The 20,824-nt window shown below is 44.3% G+C and overlaps 1 protein-coding gene across 10 annotated transcripts in view; it reads right to left on the bottom strand.

The window, feature by feature from the left end:
- The window catches only part of LOC147731260 (UDP-glucuronosyltransferase 1A5-like), a 629,871-nt gene that overhangs the window by 48,328 nt on the left and 560,719 nt on the right, over positions 1 to 20,824 (bottom strand). For 8 of the 10 annotated variants that reach the window (XM_086956282.1, XM_086956281.1, XM_086956279.1 and 5 more), the window contains one exon: positions 1,830 to 1,961. In XM_086956282.1, the coding sequence (XP_086812408.1) occupies positions 1,830 to 1,961 (132 nt within the window). Of the gene's footprint in view, positions 1 to 1,829; positions 1,962 to 11,371; positions 12,193 to 14,098; positions 14,664 to 20,824 lie in introns of those variants that run through there. The other 2 variants (XM_086956283.1, XM_086956278.1) reach the window with 2 other exon arrangements.

The raw sequence follows: 20,824 nt of genomic DNA, 5'->3' as shown, positions 1-20,824 counted from the left end.
TACGTGTTTTTATTATCACTATCCCTTCCTACACTACCCTCACGACTGCACGTCCCCCTTACCCCCAGGGGCACCTATACAACTGTAATTTGTGAATTTGTCTTTGATTACTTTTCCTATAATGTGAATTAAACATTATAGATGCATTTAATTTTTTCATTTGCTTTATTTGAACTGTTTCTATCAATACACTCTCCTTACTGGGACCCCCTTCTCTTAACGCTAGATACCCAGGTCCCAGTGACTTTATTGGGTCAACCCTCTCTCTTGATACTATTGTTTGCATCATGGGCCTATAACTCTGGTTCAGGGCTTTTAACACCCTCCGCAACGGATTATAGGGCTATAATAATAATCTCTGTTATCTAGAGAGCCTAAAGGGCTTTATAAGCACAATTTACTGGAGCCAGCTGCACTCAACAGCACAGTGGGCGAAAAAAGGCAGCCTTGACAGGCACATGATCGCCCAAAGCAGGCGTCACCCGCAATAGGCCGGTGAGTTAAGAGGTATGTTAAAATTCCACAAGAGTTCACCCGTGGAAATCCCGCTATTTTCACCTCCAAAATGCTCTCACCTTTCATGAAGTGGCCTCTATAAATTTGTTAACTCTATTTCCAACGTGAGTTCTACATGCTGGAAAAAGTGGACCTTCCTCCAAAATAGTGCACAAGACTTCTTAACTTTTCTAACTCAAGTGCTGTAATATCTTGAGGAGTAATAATTTTGCATTGCCGGAAAGTGCGGCCCAGAGGAAGCAGCTCGAAGAAAAAAGCTTGTAATACCACGTTTGGCATGCAAAATAAAATCTTCATTTTGTGGAATTTCACACTCAAATTCATGTTATACAAAGCAAGTTGCATGCCAGTCTCATCTGACGATTAAAGACAGACACCATAATCACGCAGTTCTTTTGGAGTGAGACCTCTTTTAAATTACAAATGCGATGCAAAAGCAGGTTAGGGAGCTCTCAATAGCATGTGTGAACAACGCATCAAGTTCTGGTTTTCTCTTAACATTGATTTGATTTAATTGTTGCATTTATAAAGCGCGGGCTGTCACTCCGAAAGAAGCCTCCTGTCGCTAGTCGGAAGAAGGTTGAGATGGAGCCGCGGGGACCCTATATGAGGGATAGGCAGAATTTATCTGAGGATCCCAAAATCCAAGTTTTTAGTGCCTTCCTCAACGGTGTCTCCGTTTTCAACAACCTCAGGTGTGTTGGCAAGAGGTTCCAAGACAACTTGCAGTTCTGCATTATTAATGGATGCCCAGCTGGGATATGAGATAAGGGAATGACATGTCCGGGGGTAAGACAACCCTAACTGAACCTTATTTCACTTGATTGAACCCTGCTCCGCTCCAGTGACCCTCCCCAAGATCTTTATGAGTTTCTGGTTCTAGAAGGAGGCTATTCTACACCACCATGTCAGGATTAGGATAGCGAGGCTCCTGACAGAGCCTTGCTTGTGTTTTTGGTCCTATGTTTCAATAGCAGAGGGTTCTTGTCTGTGGCCAAATATCTAGGGCCTACTGAGGTTGGAGCATTGCTGTTGCCAGAGTCCATGGAGGCCCTCAAACATTGGTTTAAACCACAATGAAGAAATTAGGGCTCAATGGAACTCGTTTCATCAACCTCTAAGTAGGGATTTAGCCTGACCCTACAGATTGCACAAGGATCTCTGAAGGAGGTGCATCCACTTCTCATTGCCTTCATCTTAGACCTTTTCAGCCACATCCAAGACACAGAACCCTTCCTCACAGAACTCTGCTATGTACACTTGAGCATGTGCCCTTGAATGCGGAGAGGGTATTGGGTGGGGTTCTTACTCACCGTCTGAGGAACTGTCCCCAAAGCCTCAGCGATGGCCATCGCTTTCTTCATGGGGATTTCCGACACCATGGACCCCAGCGAGAAGACCACTATGCCGTGCTCACCAGAGTCATCCACCAACTTTTGAAATTCCTGCAGAAGAAAGAAGACGGAAACATTAGATACTTGTGAACAAATGTGCATTTACTGTGACCGGTATAGAAAAGATAAACAATGGTTTAATAGGTGGGTTTCACTTGGATTACTCCTCAACTAGAATTCCCTTTCCCCAGAGCTCATCTTTCTGTTTCCCTTGACTGACTGCACAAAACTGAACCGCACAGATGTTCATGGAGGAATCTCACCCTTAATCCTAGGCAAATGTTGGATGTCTATGCCCCGGATAAAGATCACCTGACTTTTATCTTCAACGATTCCCAGCTAACACCCATATTAAGCCACTATCTCCCAACAGTTTTACTTCAGATGACTCTTTGTAAGAGGTTCCCTGATCACAGGCATGTTGGCTCTATTCAAGGTTTGTGAGGGTGACGGTGGGATAGGCATGCGTAGGCTGACTTGTGAGTGAAGTATGAATGAAGAGTGAAGGGAATGACTGCAGTAAGTTCACTTTTTATCAGAGCCCTTGGTAAGCTACAGTTGAAAGGCTCACAAAGAAGAACAAATGGGTGTTTTTGTTCAGGAAGGAATGAAGATGTAATCAGGTATGCCTGGGGAGAGTCTATCATGAGCGACAGTGACTGCAGTGAAGTAAGTGTTGCACTTGCACGAATACAACATATGTATGTAAAGTCTGAATGTTTCTGTAGTTAGTTCACTATCAGCTTGTGAGTGTGGAACTACTCACCTGGCCTCACTGGAGGGCCTTTGCCCTTCCAAACCGACATGGGTGCCAAGGAGCAGAAAGAATTTCCTTTGGGAGGACCCTTGACAAAACCAGAGCTCCATCCTGAAGAACAGAAAAGATTCCCACGGACCAAATCCTCGACGGTTTATCCAGGCTGGACTACGTAAACAGCCTTTACTTGGGAATCCCCGAATATTTGCTGTCACAACAACAGGCGGTTCAGAAACCTGCGGCAAGGGCAATACTGATGCTCGGTCCCAGAACACTAATGTCTACCCACCTGAAAGCCATGCACTGGCTACCGATCCGTAATAGGATAATATTTAAGGCCTTGGTCCTAACCTTAAAATCATTCCATGGGATGGGGGCCCATACCTTAGGAACAGAGTACAATTCTATTACCCACATCTTGCCCTGAGGTCTGCTGCACTTCAGCTAGCTTGCATCCCCAACTTCTCATATACTCAAATCGGTGGCTGCTCCTTTCAGGCGCAAGGAGGTCAACTTTGGAACAAACTTCCTCTGGCACTTAGACAAATGCAGGATGTTTTCCCTTTTAGGAAGCTACTGAAAACTTGTTTACTTCAGCTATAGTGTAAATTAGCCAGCCAGAGCTTACTGTTAGCCCTATCCAGAAGGTTTAGTGCTGGGACACTATCGAGTAGCTGTGCGCTTTATAAATCCCTAATAACATAACATAACATACCACTAAGGTCTGAGACACCAGTGGGAAGATTCCTGGATGAACCCATGCAAGAGCCTGTCTTCAATAGGCATGAGGGCCAGAAGAGGGAGAAGCGTCTACTGATTCTTGTGCAGGATGTAAGTGGGTAACACAGTGCGGGTCACTGTTAGGGCTACCATCCCATGGGGGCGAGTTTACACAGCACCAGGTGAGATCCAGCATTGCTACCAAGGGTAAAATCTGCACACATTAGCCCACAGCTACACCAGAACACCTCATGCTTTTCATGGTGCTCTGAATCTATATTTAGATGACACATTGAAGGTTGCGGGAGGATTAACTGGTTACCTGCCTACCTGTTCATCTCGCTGCCTTGATGTGGTATGGTCAGAGTGAAGGCGTAGGACACTTCAGGATGATGGACTGCCAGAGAGAGAGGCTGTCAGAACACTTTTCACTGGCCTGGGGCAAGCAGGAGCTTCTGGGCTCAGTTGTGGGGGTTTAGGCATTTTACTTTTGATGTCCTTGGGCCCAACCTCTTATGGGTCGTGAGCAACTGGGCCAAGAACCCTTCAGCACTTGAGTGTCAGTGGTAGCACGGGTCGAGCACTTCAAGGCTTCTCAGGAGAAGGTAGATGCAAGGAATGAACATAGGCTAACAACTCAAAATACGTTCAGTAGCAGCAATCAAATACTTGCTTTTATGAATAAAATGGAATTTTTATATTGGACTCAAAGTAAAATTCCGGCATACCCAAATAAAAAACAGTCCCCTGAGGTTAGTACTTAAGTGTTCGGTAGGCAGGCCCTTGAGTCCCTCTTCCCTTTCCCACTAATGGTAGTGATTATTCCCCATTCGCGATAAGCAAAATTCAAGTTAGGCCCCACTAGTAGTCTGAGTCTCAGGAGTGCCATTCCAACTCTTCAAAGTCAAAAGTGTTCCAGTGCCTAAAGAGTTAAGAAGCAGAACAAATTCATCTGGGCCCTGGTCACTACACAGTATGATGCTACATCAGCGCTCGTGCTACATTCCTCCTGGTAAAGGAAGTATCTTATCATCATCGTGATGTAAGCACCTCAGGCGACTCTCCAGGTTCAAGAAGGCCGCAATCCATGAGACAGACCTATGTCATGGCACACACGCATGATCAATGTTTGCCCATGACAACAAAAATCAAAACCTGGGATCCAGATATATTTGCAGCTGGGGCACTCAGAGCAGGAGTATACATCCATCACCATGCGGGGGAATTTTGAGTCCCAACGGAGGAGGTGCCTGTGTCCATGGTAGGCTGATAAGTGAAGGACAATTCTTATTGTGTCATTTTGTTTTACCTCGTGTGACTGCATTTAGAAGACTTTCCAGGTGGACATTATGTGTAAATAGGCTTAGACTGCTATGCTCTATTGTGACAGGGGATGTACAATAGAACACCCAGAGTATAGCACCCACTCTTCCCTATGCATGTTATAACTTCACCACTGTGAAGAGGCACATATATAAAACACAGCTAGCCCACTGGGCCACAGGTGTGAGCCTCATCTTGTTACTAGTAAGTGGCAAACACAGCAAGACTATCAGGGTGTAGTGATTATTGAAAAGTTCAGAAATCCAAGGCTGCATAAGCGAGGGCAGGGCTATGAAAGAGTTTAGCTCAGGGTAAGTGCAAGGGAAAAAAACAGTAAGCAAGCAACAGTAGACGGTAGTCTTGAAGACCAAGAAAACATACACATTTTTTTATGCACACTGCTTTCAGAAGCAACACGTGATCTACGGATATTCAAAGATGACTTGGAAATCTATCTTCTGGTGGTCTGCAACATAGTCTCAGGACTGCAAGACCAAAATATAGCTACGTGGTCACTCCAAACACTAGAAAACAGAGCGCCTCCCTGGACAATGGGCCTACACTTGATACATTGAGGTGCAACGGGACACCCCATTGGTGGTGGCGACACTTTAGGGCCCTCCATATAAGGGCAGTGGGCTTCTAGCCTGTTGACGCTGTGGAGCACTCAATCGTACGGACTGTAAGGGTCTAGCCTTTTGGCAGTGTCAGGGTTCCTAGTGTTTAATAACCCTTGGCCAAGCGACACTAGGGTCCTGTTCTGTTGCCAGTTTTTGAGACCCTCAGTTTTAAAGATTCTAATGATTATCAGTTTCTGTCCTGCACCCAGTGTCAGAGGCTCTCAGTTTCCCAAGCCTCATCTGTTTTTTTTAATAAGTTTTGGGTTCTGTGTTTTAGGACACTTGGTTTCTGGCCTGCTGTCACTGTTATGAGCCCTCAGTTGGCATGCTACCAGTGCCCACTCGCCCTCAGTGTTGATGACGATTAGTTCTGGACTGCTGCTCATGTTTACTAGTGTCCACAACAAAGAGAGAGAGAGTTGGTCTGCAGTCAGTGTGATTCCAACAATTGTGGGGTTCAGCCCTGCTGTGATTGTGGGGTTCTGTCCTGCTATCACGGTATGGTGCCCTGAGGAAGGGATGTCAAGGGAGAGGAGCTTCTCTACACGAAGAGGTGGCAGGAGTGTGTTAAACCACTGGCTCGAGCAATTACTAAGGGATGGTGAGGAAACAGGGCAGTGGTTAATTTGTAAAAAAATAAATGACACGGCTCTCGTCAGAAGACAGCTTGCGCCAACCCATTTTTCTTGCTAAAGTCACCTAAAACAGAACCAACTAGTAAACCATGAAAGTGGGAAGAGGATTTGGCGTAATGGCCAGAGCTGCCGACCTCTGCGCTGGGGAACCAGGCACGAGTCTTGGTGTCGGCTCGACATTCTGTGATTCGGGACAAATAATTTAATGTTCCTGTGCCATAAATTAATGTGCCCTTAACTGGTGCTCATGAAGAGCGCCGGTGTTGATGATAAAGTGCCAGTGCTCAGCACCAGAAACCACCGCCTCAAATTAAGCACTGAAACAGGGCCTCAACACAGACCCTCAACAAACAAAACATCAAAAAATTATTCGGTCGGCAAATAAAAGCAGTGGACAATAGGCACTGTCGGAATAAAAGAGGCTGTGATGTTTGTATGGAGCATTCTCTTTAGGTTCTACATAGTGCTATACTGCCAGTGGATGTTTTAAAGGAACACAGGATTTGGAGGCAGCACAGACTGGAGGAGGGGAGCGGAAGTACGAGAAGCGGAGTGTGCATATAACTGGAGATAGAGTATGGTAGAGTGATAAAGAAAACAGACCCTCACCATTTGTACCCTCAGGACGGCTGAGGGTTTTGTCGACACTGGAAAGACAAATTTACTACTAGACCTCCAGCCCTGAAATACTTGGGTAACATTCAACTTTCTCCAAATTAGTCTAGGAGGCTTATTTACTATATTAACTAAAGTCTTGGAATATTTTGGGAAAAGTTAGAAATTCTCCAAGTGTTTTAAAAAAGGGTTGAACAGTTACAGTTTTCCATTACTGAGCGGGCACTGCTCAACGTAAGAAAATTAGGAATACTTCACAAACAACAGAGAGAGTCGTGCACAACAATGTGATTATTTCCTGTATATTGCCACTCTGCGCAATTATAAATGGTCTGGTGGCCCCCCAGGTCTTCTAGGTGTAGTAAGTCTGGATATGAGTCTACCGACTTGAAAATCATGCCAGTAAAATTGCTTAGGGAAAAGTGTACACTACAGCATGTAGTGTACACTACACACAGTTTCCAAGCCCCTATCCCCCTCAGAGTAGGTGATAAATGTGTATATTAAAACCATTGGGATAGGGTATACCATGTGGAATATCACCCAGTAAGTCAGGCTCCGCAGTTATTCCCCTTTCCTACGGAAATTAGATGCAGAGATTCAGGTCGATATAGGGAATTCTGATAGCACGGAATCTCCATGTCGGAGCATAAATAGGACATTGGTCAACTATTCTCCATGTTGTGTTTCATTGAAATGTTATGAACCCTGCAGCTGAACAAACCTTGGAATTTGCACACAGGCCAAGGAGGGTAAAAGTCCATGAACTATTTATTCTTGTGACCTCACTCTTATTTTCAAGAATTGAAGGATCAGCAGACGTTTCAACATCACCTGTCCTCAGCCCTGTGAGAATGTATTTATGCTTTGATAAGATTCCTGTTAGTATTTGGCTTCAGCTTAACTTCCATTATTCATTTATTAACACATGTCCGACTTAGCTATTTCAATGCAGGTCAATGAAGTTCAAACAGTATGTAAACATTGTGCCAGCCGCATCTGGTAGAGTACATCTGAAAGCAAATGGCTTCTTGTCTCTCTAAGCTTAAGCTTAAATAAATATACCTCCACAATTGTGTTGGATTGCTGTGTCTCATTAACAAACAAGTGTGGTTGATTTGTGCATTTAGATCCACATAGAATTCCTAATAGCTCATAATCAGGGTCTAGAAGGTGTGAATTTTGACGATGCTCGGGTGAAAACAACCCTTCCTTTTACCAATAAGACAGAGCATGTAGGGAAAAAGATGACAGATGCATTATTCTAAAGATAATCATAGCTTGCAGATGTACCAGTTACGTGATGCACATCACACAATGCTACTGCTACTGTCTTTTTTCTCCTGATTGTACCATCATCCTCTGGTGATACCTTTGCCTTGAGCCAATTCAAACACAACCACAAAGCAGGGCAAGATTGGAAACCAAAATCAGCCTTGAACAACATGTTCAGCCCTCATTACTCACGGTCGAGGCTAGAATGAGGCCAAGGTGAACCACTGGCTAATGACAAACAATCCCGCTCTGAAAGCAGTACCCCATTTGAGCTCACGGGGTAATGCCAGAGAGAAGAACAGTCATTCCAGCATGACCACAATGGGAACCCACCAGCCCCAGAGTCGATGCCAATGGTTGTTGGAGCAAGTCTTTAAATCTTCACCTGCCTGGCCGTCCAGGCATTGGATTTGGGAAGAGAGCAACTTTTCTCCGGATGGAGATTAAAATAGTATTTCTGCGGGGTGTATGCCCTTTTCATAGACAAAGAGGGCAAAGCACAAAAAAATGAAAATAAAGAGAGAAAATGGCTTCTCTTTATGTTTTAGGGGCAGACTCTTTCATTGAATTGCGAATTCATAGATTTGCGCATCTACATGATGGAGATAAGAGTACCGGCTGTGCCAGCTAAAGTAAGAAAGGGAATAATGGTTAGCTGTATAACTGATAAGTTCGCAATCTATTCCATGTGTACACTACATCAGTCAGGTTTCTTAACTAATCACAACTGCTCATTTGTGTTGGAGGATCCAATGTAGCTCAAGGAGAGGTGGGTCCATGCCGTGCTGTCAGTGTATTTAAATCAGATGCATCTATATACTATTATGAATCTAAATGGAACTCATTTGCCAAGCCATTATTGTGAACAACTGGAGTGGTTCAGTCCCTCATGGACCGATGCTGGATACTGGTAAAATTCTGTGAATGTCTCTTTATTTCATTTGCAAAGTTTTATATAGCGCTGGCTATACCCGGAGGTATCAGAGCGCTTTACATGAGGATCAGTGAGTTACAGGTTCCATAATTACATAGACAAGTATAGAAATCGGAGAAAAAAAAACCATGAGATTACACAATAATGTGAGAATTATTAGCGCATACACACAGCTTATGCGGAGTGAAGAGGTAGAGGGGAAATGGTAAACGGGGGTAGGGAATGCAGGTAGGAAACACAGGAAATGGGATGCGAGGAAAACGATGACCGATTTCCGCCTGGGTAGGTGCTAAGTCTTTTTACTATGGCTTGCACCATCATGATATCAATTCTCGTAGGTCAATTTGCAGATGCTGCAGTGATGACGTGTGCATTTTCCCATCAAAATTTGAACCTCAATGTCAGTGTGTTTACAAGTCCCTTAGCCACAAGTGAAACCTAGGAAAGGGGAAGTGGATGTTCCTAGAGGGTGGCCAAAGCAAAGGGTGTCAATATTCACAAATATCTAACTTTGTGGGTGTTCACAAATATTTGCAAGCCTATCTTACATGGTCTACACGTTCAATTTTACACTTAAAGAAGCAAGGCATAACTGGCACAGTAAGTGAGGAAAAATATATGCAATATCCTAATTTTTTAGGAGGGCAGGAGTTTAAGTGGAATTGTATTGCCATTAAAAGAAAAGAAGAAGCAAAAGATGTAAAATTGACAGCAATTATAAATGATGATTTTGCAGTGCCACCAATGGGAACATACACGACTAGAGGAGACAGAAACAGGCCAGTGAAAGCAGTCACCGGGATTTCCCCCTTTTCTATGCTCCAGGCTGCGTGCAGTTGGTAGGCAACAAGCACCCAGCAGGGCACATGCCCAATGACATCACTCATGCCAAAATCATGACCCCTTTCATGCCATTTTGGACCAGAGACCTGCCGGACTTTGAAAGTTTTAATACATTTATATTTTTTTACAGTTGGAAATACCAGCCAAACCATCTTTTCCGGTCTCATGTTGTGGAAATATAGAAATATTCTTTGCAATCAGAAGCAATGTTTAGAAAATGATGCTCTCCTTTGCCTTCTCTCCTCTCATTACCTTTGTTACTGTAAAGTATGTTTTATGACAACACTTGACATATACCTTTACTGTAAATAATGACAGCTGATTAACCCCTTTGCCGCGGCCGCAATTTCGCGCAGTTCCGCAAAATGGGCAGGGCCGTATCGGCTGACGGCAGCACTAGCGAGGTAGTGCTCCCGTCGGCCAATGGCCGAGGGCAGCATGCAAGGGGTTAAAAATAACCCCCTTTCTTTCTAACCTGCAATAACTCATTGTTTATTCATTTTTTCCTTCATTTGCATCTTTCTTGTTCTGTTTCCTTTGCGCGTGCAGGTCCCCTTTTTATGGTCCGGCTTGACAGTAAGGCTGTAGCCAGACAATTATGTGAGAATCACCAAGAGAGGGGCCCTGGCTCTGCCCAAATGTTGGGAACCAGGAGTACATGTTTTGAATGGGCAGATGTCGTGTACTTCCCCCCAAAAAGGGCTTGCCCTCCATAAAACTGTGATCATTTTGTTTATTTATCCTGCTTTCTGAGCTTGAACTTTCAGGGGTACATACACGGCATTGTAATGCTATTAAAGTGTCTTAGATAATTAAATCAATTATGGTGTTTTTCTCTGGCAGTAGCAAAGATGGAAGGATGGCATTCTAACCTACATGGATGTTTAGGTCTGGCTTGGAAGTGCAACTGTCACCTGACCTTTTAACATACGCCAATATTATTCTATAGTTCTGTGCTACCGCACAAAACGTTTCCATTCCTATGCTATTTAAAAGTAATGCTTCACATTGCTATACAACACTTCTTTAAAGCCAGACCTATTGACATCGCCAATGCTGGTTTCTATTAATCACGTCATTCCCCTTATTTTCAAAATCTAAAACTGCACGGTCTTGATTTTGTCACAAATACAGAGCAATCATGGTGTTCTATGCCAGGTGAGAGTAGCTCAACTATTCCCGTCTTTTACTTAATCGTATTCTGGTCCTCGGGAGCAGCCTTGGACTACAGTGGCCCTGGCAAGAACTCCCACAGGGGGCAGATGACATGTTCCTCCAGTGACCCTGGCTAGGTGTCTCTTGTGCAGCCCTGCAGACTGTGGACATGAGCTGTGCTTGTAAAGGGTAGGCATTGGTTTTCCAGGTAAACTGGAGGGACAAACTGCAATGCCCAAGATTTCCCACTAAACGCAGCTATGGAAGCACATTTTTACCTTGAGGCATGCTAGTGACGACATACAGTAAAGTCGCCCCTAAATCAGCAATCGAGTGGCCCCAGGGCTGATCACAAAGGCCAGTCCCTCCGACGATCTTGTTTGATTTAATGGTCAATCCACCCTTGCTGGCACCTATAGTTTGTATTTCCCATTATAAATGTAGGACTATAAGAATGCTCACCTGAGATGGTCAACTTGAAAACTCTGAAAATGTACAGTGCTACCATGTTTGCAGGGCGTAAAACTTAGATTTGGAGCATTCCCCACTCCGGCATATACCTGATGTTTAAACATGTCACCTACCTGAGACAGAGGCTTTCTCTTAAAACAGAGCATGCCTCCTATGAAGATCATATTTGGCATAACAGGACGCGGGAAGTCGAAAACAAAGTCTTGTCTCACCAACCACACAGTGGGTTGGCCAAAGAGCTGCTGGGCAGTGACCTCTCTCTGAAGAAACTGCGAGGCCAGGTGCTCAAATGGGGAGTAGAAGGCATGGCAAAGCCACATATCGGGCAGGGTGATCAGCAAGTTCTTCACCCGCTGGGAAAAGTCCATCCGGTCACTATAGCTGGTGTACATACTTGGGACGTAGGAAGCTGGAGCTGGGCACTGAGCTGCCTTGTGATATAGACCACATGGAATATATCTCATTAAATAGATCGGCGGTATGGCTAAATATTCCGCCACAATCGGACCACACGGGAAAACCGGATCGGTGAACAAAGCATCAAATTGACTCTCCTTCAGGAACTTGATTAACTCCTGATTATTCAGAAAGTTACGGCAACCAGAGACTACTGCCTCAGTCGTATTTGAAATCTGCTGATAAAGAGTTAAGTAAGTTTCAAGTATAGACTTCTCAGCAAAAAGATCATGGCTCATGAGCTTGATCTGGGAGTCCAGGTGCTCTTGTGTGTAGGGCGCAGGGTAGGTCTTCACGGTGAAGTTGTGCGACGTCCCAATTAGGTGGCTTATCTCCGGCACCACTAGAACGATGTCGTGTCCTCGATGCTGTAGTTCCTGCAGCACTGGGCGCATGCTAAGCCAGTGGCTCCCATCCTGGGGCACCACTAACAGCTTCCCACCCTCACAGATGGAGCAAAGGATCAGGAAAAGGAGGCCTGGCAGCAGTGGCGTCACTAGGGGGGTGCGGGGGGTGCGGACCGCACCGGGTGTCACCCCGTCTGGGGTGACACCAATCTGGTTAGTTACGCGCTGGCTGGCCTGGCTCGCTCTCGCTCAGCACTGCACAGTGGAGTGGAGTGCAGCCTGAGCCTCTGCTCATCCTCGCCCTCACCTGCTGCCAGTGCTGCTTTTTATGTATACTATAGTGCGGTGTGTGCAAGCAGCAACTAGCGCACACTACCGCCATGGTGCGCAGATGCGCAGCACACCTGCTGCTTACAAATTAAAATACTGCTGCGTCTGCTACTACTGCAGTCAGTGCAGAGAGTGAGTTTGTGCACTGCAACCGCCCCGTCGCCACGCACGCACGCACCGATGCATGTGATGATGGTGCTGTGAGAACACGTGCCAGGGAGGAGAGGAGACGAGACGGCAGCACAGGGTAGTGCTGAGTCACGAGTGCGTGCTATAATAAAGAATTAATTGGATGTCATCTTCTTTGATATCGCGATTCGCCAGCGCCGTCGTCTCCCTCTCCCCTTCAAATTTGGGACTGACTAACTTCTTGGGTCCGAACTCCGGAGACAGGCAGTCGGTGAGAGAGAAATATTATCAAGTATATAATGATTATGAATCCTGAATGAACTAAGTTAGAAATGAATGTGGCAGTGCAGTGGCACTAATGTAAAAGAAAAAACGTCAACAGTCATCTGTGTGTCCCATGGATTTTTTTTTCAGCCTGGTCTCTGTGGTGCGCAGCGGGCGCACAAACGAAAACACGCTCCTCTCGGGGTCTAGTGCACCTAAAGTTTCTTCCCTAATCCTTGGGCAGTCACGATAGGCCTGGGGAGTGGGGACTGCGGTAATGGTTAAATAGAAGGCCCTGTCCGGCCCGCCCTTCCAGCCTCCTAGGCTAGTCCTGACTCCTGACCCAGGCGTGCATGTGCTTGCAGTTGCACACGGCCGGCGCCGGTCATAGCAACCAACCAAGTTCAGCGTGATTTTGTGCGGATACTTCACCAATGAAACCCATGACACATAGCTCACTATTTCTCTCACTTGGCACTATACCTGTAACTATAGTGGTGTCACATTAATACAGTCCAATTACCAGGGCACGTGATGCGCTCTTTCTTATTACACAAATTTCACTATACTGGTTCACTAATCCTCTATGGGTACCGGAGTAGCGTGCTACTCGCTGAAAAGCGCCCTGTCGCCTCGTCAGGGTTAGTAAGCGCAATATAAATGCAATTACAATACCATACAATACAAATAGTCTCAGTCTTAGTACGGATACTTCAGCACACCTTTCTTGTGAGATCACATACCTTACAATACCTTGCAGCGCCTCCCTTGACTATGCAGATGGGACACTCTATAAAACTTCAAAGCCAGCAGTCAATTGCAGTGTTTTAAAAAATAAAAAAGGTTTCCCAACATATATGCCTTCTGCCTGTCTATCAGAGTAGGGTTGAGTCAAGTTCAAAGTTTCTTTCAACCTTTGCAAGGGTTTGTGGAAAACGTTGTGAAGCTGGCTTGCTTTTCCAATTCACGTTTGCAGACAAATTGCAGCTTTTTGGACAATGTATTTGCATTTGTGTTAGACTAAAACAATGGTTGTGCTTAAGATATACTTTGCAAGACACTCTTAGAGGGTCATGTAGACCCAAGGAAGGTTTACAGGCCACTGGTGCGGTACAAAACTCAACTCATCCTGACATATTTTGGTTACTTGCCCCTCTGGCTCGACATGTAGGATTACATTGCATCCAGTGATATAACTGACGCTCTTTCACCACTATGTCATGGTCAAATGCTCAACAATTCTTTTTTGTAAGTCGTGAGGGGGTGACACCATGAGTTACCCGCACCGGGTGACACCAACCCTAGTGACGCCACTGCCTGGCAGATCCCAGAAGAAAGACACAGTAGCCATGAGAAGGAGGAGAGCTTGGAAGGAATGGCTGAAGAGGGAGGGCGGATCTCAATCGGTGCCAAGGGAAACCCTAAAAAGGCACCGAGCCCAGGGGGCGTCAGGATCAGTCATTCCACAGAGACATCGGAGAGTTTCTGCCAAAGAGCATCTGTGGCTCTGCATCCAGTCCTACAATCAAAGGTTTCGGTCACAGGAGTAAAGGTTTCTGTCTCAGGGTTTTGAAACCTTAGTGGGTTATGCAAAAACAAAAGTTGCAAAGGGTTGCATACTCCCCCAACCGGACCTTGTACCCACCTCACAGCGGCCTTCGTGGAAAGCGTAGATAACAAGTCAACAGCTCCTAGAAACTGATGGCCTCTGTCCTCACTTCACCTGGGGCAGCAGCCAAGCCCTTTTATTAGCTCGCCATGACCAGTTCATCCGGCAGAATCAATAACAAAGCAAAAAACACCTCACGTTCTGTGATTGGTTCAAACAAATGGATACTTCGTAACTTTCCAGAAAATAATTTTGACGTTGAAATGGCCACGTAGAAGTTAATACAGGACCTCTACGCCATGCTCACATGAACGCGCACTGCGGAAAATGACTCACAGCGGAAGCGCCATTTGTGAAAAGGCAACAAAACCACCTTTTCATTTCCTGTTCTAAGTATCATTTTGTGTTAATACCATTGTGAAATAATTAAAACGTGCTATTCTTTGAAAGGCATGGCTGTACCTGCCATGTTTTTCTGCCATTGCTAACTCTGTTCACCGGAAGTGAGGTGAGATGTGAAGCAGCTTAGCACCCGAGGATAGGTGGTTGTAAGATTGGAGCTTGCTCAGCTACATCCTTAAGACCGCCTGCACCAGCTCCAACAACCCTCACAGCCCCCACCTCTGCCCTACCTGCATCCCGTCGAGGATGATAGAAGCCTCTATATTAGTGTGTTGTGTCAAGCTGCAGGGATACCCTTTGTTTTACACTGTGACTCATAGATGTTTCTTGTAATAAATACATTTTCAGACTCGAGCCAAACTTGAAGTCGGGGTTTTATCTCACATCAATACAATAGTTCATTGCAGTTGATGCTAGATTATCAATAAATCAAAACATAACAAAGATACACGCTTCCTCAATCATAAGGTGACTAGGAGACAAAGATCATATATATCAAAGTTATTTACTTTAAGTCTTCTGAAAAAAAGCACAACATTTTCAAATAAATAGTGATACAATTGTGCTCAAAACAAATACAGACCAGAAACTGCAGAAAGATGTGCTATGAATCTTGGTCAGGCAAGAAAAACAAAAAGGCTTCTCTAAAGTTCTGTGTAATTAATTACACTGCCTTTAATAGAGCACAAACTGAATTATTTCTTGACCTAAGATAACAGGCGTTCACTACTACCCAGCTCAGCAATAATAATTTTATCAGCTGCAGAAAAATAAAAGTTTGAGTTGGGGTTTTACAATTTTTCCTTGTAAAGTGCGCATGCGTATGTGCTACTGATGCATAGCTCACTGAGCTATCTTCAAACGATCGGAACTTGTGACGTGCAGGCTATACAATTATCCCTGCTACAAAGAAGCGGCTCAGTTATTAGATTTCAAACATGTGATATGCAAGTTATTTAGCTAGGCCACGGCCCTATAAGCGTTCCTAGCTGCATGGTCCATCCCTTTAGAAAACCAACATAATGTTCGTCTATCGCTCGGCTTTAAAGAATTTAGAAGAACGCATCCACAGAATTGCAGCCACAGCGCAGAGACAACTGCCTCAAACCCCTGCACAATGTGGATAAATCAGTAAAGTGCAATGGACACGGCAGGCCTGTTGTCCAGGTCACATCTATATATTTATCTACAAGTTGGGGTCTAAAAGATTTCAGAAGGTACACAGACTTTTTGGGTCACGCCTAGGCAACGCAAGGCAGGGAAAAATAAGACCGAGTTCCGCAGCCAATCCAAGCACTGCTACTATGCTGCATACAATACTAAGTAGCATAAGAGCAGTGCTAACATTGGCCGGGGGATGCAAGCACAACGCTCCATTGAAGACCAATGGGGCTGAGTCTTTACTCACACAGCTCAATGGTAGCTTTCAATGTGGAAGCCTGAACTGTGCAGGTCAGCCTGTCCACAGCAAAAATACCGGCTAATCTGACATGCACAGCTCAGGCGTATGGCAACTGAAATGCCTTGAAGTGCACAACTGTACCTATTTGGTGTATTGTACCAATATTGCAAATTGGGAATCCTGCACTGTTTATTTAAGTTTGGCTTCTAATCTGGGAGTACATTACAGTACATAGTATGAATTGGGAGACGTGATCTGTCTCTTTTAGCTCTTTTAAAATCATATGAAGGCGATGGATAGTGTGCAAACAATGAATCTGATTATTGGCAATTGTTAAATGCTAATGTCAAATGAAATCTTATATATAAATATGTAGTATTTTTTCTATATTTTTTTTTATGTGACATGATAAAATGTGCATGAAAATGGCACTTACCAGATTGACAAAGGCTGTTGCTACAGCCGAAACACGTATCTCTTGGTTGCTGAGTCGAGGGAGGCCCAACAAAATATAGAAGCCGGGATTCTGTAGCCCTAGTGTGTGTGCTCTCTTCCCTTCGGAAGTAGGGAGTTTTGTGGATATATATATATATCCAAAACAGTCCCTCTCAAAAGAAAGGATCACGACTCCATGTCTCCTTTGTGCGAAAATAGTTTTATTCGCTGGCGATGGCCGGCAAATAAAACTATTTTCGCTCAAAGGAGACATGGCGTTGTGATCCTTTCTTTTGAGAGGGACTGTTTTGCATATGTGGGACCGAAAGCAACACGCCCTTCATTAAGGTGAAGCGGCAGGGAAACCAGAGCACGGACAATATATATATATATATATTCACTGAAAAAAACATAGGTTTTAGCCCTTATATAGTTAGGAATTAACATATAAAAAACCATTGAAATTCCTCCTATATAGTTAGCTGGACATTTTATTGATATAAAACCAATGAAATTCAACATATAGTTAGTTGCACTAACTATATATTTCGCGCATCCGCAATCCAATGCTGATGATGTCACATATTACATCATTCATGACATGGTCAGTGACATCACTGATGACATCATCCAGTGTCTGTGTGTTTTTGTAAAGTTTAAATATGTTTTACATATTGAAGAATGAGTGGATGTATAAGAGTATGGATGAAGGATTTGATTATATAAGTGAGTAAGTACGTGTTAGTATATCTGTGGAAATGTAAGCTGTTCTGTGTTTAACTGTATAGATTAAGAAATCAAAGTGTGATTGATTCTTTACAGGACTGACTAGGTGTGTGAGTAACTCCATGGATGAGTGGCAGTGTGTGAGTGTCTGCATAGGTGTATGAGTGCATATGATAGTGTTGTAATGATGAGTGACTGTATGTACGAGTGACCTTATGGGTGAATGAATGAATGTGTGTGTAGACGTAGGAATCAGTGAGTGCGTATGTAGTAAATGGTATTGGTGTGTCAATAGTTTAAATAATGATACTCTGTATTTTACACTAGGTGTAACAGAAGTTATATTAGAGTGTAAGGAGGTGCATTGTATTATCACATGAAGTATATCATCAGTGGTGTGATCATTGATGTTAAATGAGATGTCATCAGTGATGTCATCAGTGATGTCACTGACCATGTCATGAATGATGTAATATGTGACATCATCAGCATTGGATTGCGGATGCGCGAAATATATAGTTAGTGCAACTAACTATATGTTGAATTTCATTGGTTTTATATCAATAAAATGTCCAGCTAACTATATAGGAGGAATTTCAATGGTTTTTTATATGTTAATTCCTAACTATATAAGGGCTAAAACCTATGGTTTTTTCAGTGAATTTCCAAGGTTTTTTAAAGGCTAATTCCTAACTATATATAGTCTATAACCTATGGTTTTTTCAGTGAATTTCATTGGTTTTTTAAAAGCTAATATATATATCTATCTATATATATATGCTAATTCCTAACTATATAAGGCCTAAAACCTATGTTTTTTTCAGTGAATTTCAAAGGTTTTTTAAATGCTAATTCCTAACTATATAAGGCCTAAAACCTATGGTTTTTTCAGTGAATATATATAGAAAGCCGTCACGAGAGTTATGGCATTACAAAGTCTGTTTGTAACTTTTGATTTATGGAAGAATTCTTGCTTTATAAATTGGGAGTGAGGCATGGGACAGAGGGAGGTGGAGGGACAGAGGTAGATGGAGAGGGAGGGACAGCGAGGTAGAGGGAGGTAGAGAGAGAGGGAGTGTGAGAGGGACGGCAAGGGAGGGACAGAGAGAGAGAGGGAGGCACAGAGAGGGAGAGGTAGGGGAAGGTAGACAGAGAGGGAGGTAGAGGAGGGAGAGGGAGGGACAAAGAGGTAGAGGGAAGGATGTAAAGGGAGGGGGAGGGAGGTAAAGGGAGAGGGAGGGAGAGAGTTAGAGGGAGGGAAAGGGAGAGGGGGGACAGAGAGGTAGAGGGAGAGGGGGGACAGAGAGGTGGAGGGACAGAAAGGTAGAGGGAGAGGGAGGGACAGAGAGGTAGAGGGAGATGGAGGTACAGGGAGGGACAGAGTGGGAGAGGTAGGTAGAGACAGAGGGAGAGGGAACTAGAGGGAGAGGGAGAGAGTGGGAGAGGGAAAGAGAGGGAGAGGGAGGGAAAGGGAGAGGGAGAGGGAGGGAAAGGGAGAGGGAAGTACAGAGTGGGAGAGGTAGGTGGAGATAGAGAGGGAGGGAGAGGGAATTAGAGGGAGAGGGAGGGACAGAGAGGTAGAGGGAGGAAAATGGAGAGGGGGTAGAGGGAGGAACAGAGAGATAGAGGGAAAGGGAAAGGGAGGGAGAGGGAGGGACAGAGAGGGAGGGACAGAGAGGTAGAGGGAGGGAGAGGTAGAGGGAGGTAGAAGGAGAGGGAGGTAGAGGAGGGAAAGGGAGAGGGAAGTAGAGGGAGGGTGAGAGGTAGAGAGAGAGAGGGACAGAGGGATAGGGAGAGGGAGGTAGGCGGAGGGACAGAGCCCTTAAACTAAACAGGAACAGGGTTATGATTAAAATATTAGTGCAAAAATATCTACTGGGGGGGGGGCATACTCAAACTGCTACTTCTGTGGACATTGTGGACAGTGTCTAAGTTATTACTGCGTGCTTGATAGACTGTCTCCCCAAATATTTTGCCAATTTCTTTTTTTACATAAATGTCTTGCAGTGTTTTCAATAAACGTTCTTCCAAAGCTACCACACCAGCTGTAATCCTGCAGGAGGACTCCTTCACTGCTATAAACTAACAGCACAAAATGGAATATATCAAGACTCAAAGTGTGTACTAATTTAGTTGTTGTTAGGGGTGATCCTGAATTTCAACCACCCTCCTAATATGTACTGAAATGAGATCTATGAGACCTATAAAGCAGTCTATATTCAGACACAAAAACCTTACTCGTATTAGTTTGAAAATGTACGCTGTGGTGCTGGGACTAAGGAATGTCACTTCGATTAAAACAATTCTATATGTAAAAAAATCACAGCACTTTTATTCTTTCAAAGACACTAACATATATCCCCAAAAGCAAAAAGTAACCAATCGTAATGGCTTTTTTGCCACTACTCCACTGAATTCAGAACATAATCAAAGAGGCATCAGTAGGTGTCTGTATTGTAAGCCTCAGGCCTGTATGCACCAGCCCCACAGAACAGCACACACATGGAGTTCTTTGGCAACTTTCATGTGAAGTTTAGAGTAGGCTGAACTCTGACAAGTGTGAGATTCCCTCTCTTGCACATATAGATGGGGAACTCGTCCACCCCACAGACACAAGTTGGTACATGCCGCTGTCTTCGCCAGTCCAGTCGCTGCTGGGGAACAGAGCTCTGTGTGTACCAAACCTCCCCCATTTCTGGGCTCAACCATCTCCCATTACCATTCCTTTACCAATAATCTCGAGCCTCTGAGGCCTCTTTTCACCAATTATGCCCTATTCCGCGTTGTTTTGTCTTACTCTGTCCTCTTGCATTTTCCTATGCTTTTGAACCTTTACTCTAGTCTTTGCTCATACGTCCCTCTTGCATGAATACGCATGCCTCACATGCACTGCTGCTCTAGTTGATTCATAGATTGATTTATTGATGTCGGTACTTGGCAATTGTTGCTTCATCCTAGGCTCTACCTTACCTACACCTGAAGCTGCTGCATGTATATGTGACATTATGTCTAATATTTAATCTATGGCTCCTTTGGCCCATGGGGCCTACGTAAAGTATTGTACTTTACGCTACCCACTCACATATTCTGCTGTCTTTGTGCTCTGGATTGTTTGCAATCCAGTCATCAATGTATGACTAATTGTTTCCCACTCAAAAGGCTGCTTTATTCTAATCACGTCCTTATTTCTTGGTGTTGGCACTTGGTACTTTGGGCTCCGTACCAGGCTGTCGCACCTGTATACATATCTTGGACGGCTATATGTTATCTGCTGTGTCACGTCTACCAGTTAATGCACAACTGCCTAGTTGTTGTCAATGTGTACTGGAAGACCGATATCCAGCATACACTGCATTGAACTAACCTAATGCCCTATTATCCACCATTTATATCACTGCAACGAACCCACATGCGTTCCTCAAACACTAGCTGTAATGTAAGTAGTATTTTCTCTGCTCTGTGTCCA

The sequence above is a fragment of the Lissotriton vulgaris genome, chromosome 2_1 (genome assembly GCF_964263255.1).
Source record: "Lissotriton vulgaris chromosome 2_1, aLisVul1.2, whole genome shotgun sequence".
NCBI classification, from domain to species: Eukaryota; Metazoa; Chordata; class Amphibia; order Caudata; family Salamandridae; genus Lissotriton; species Lissotriton vulgaris.
Note: the sequence above shows the minus strand (reverse complement) of the source record. Positions and strands in the feature narration are given on the sequence as shown.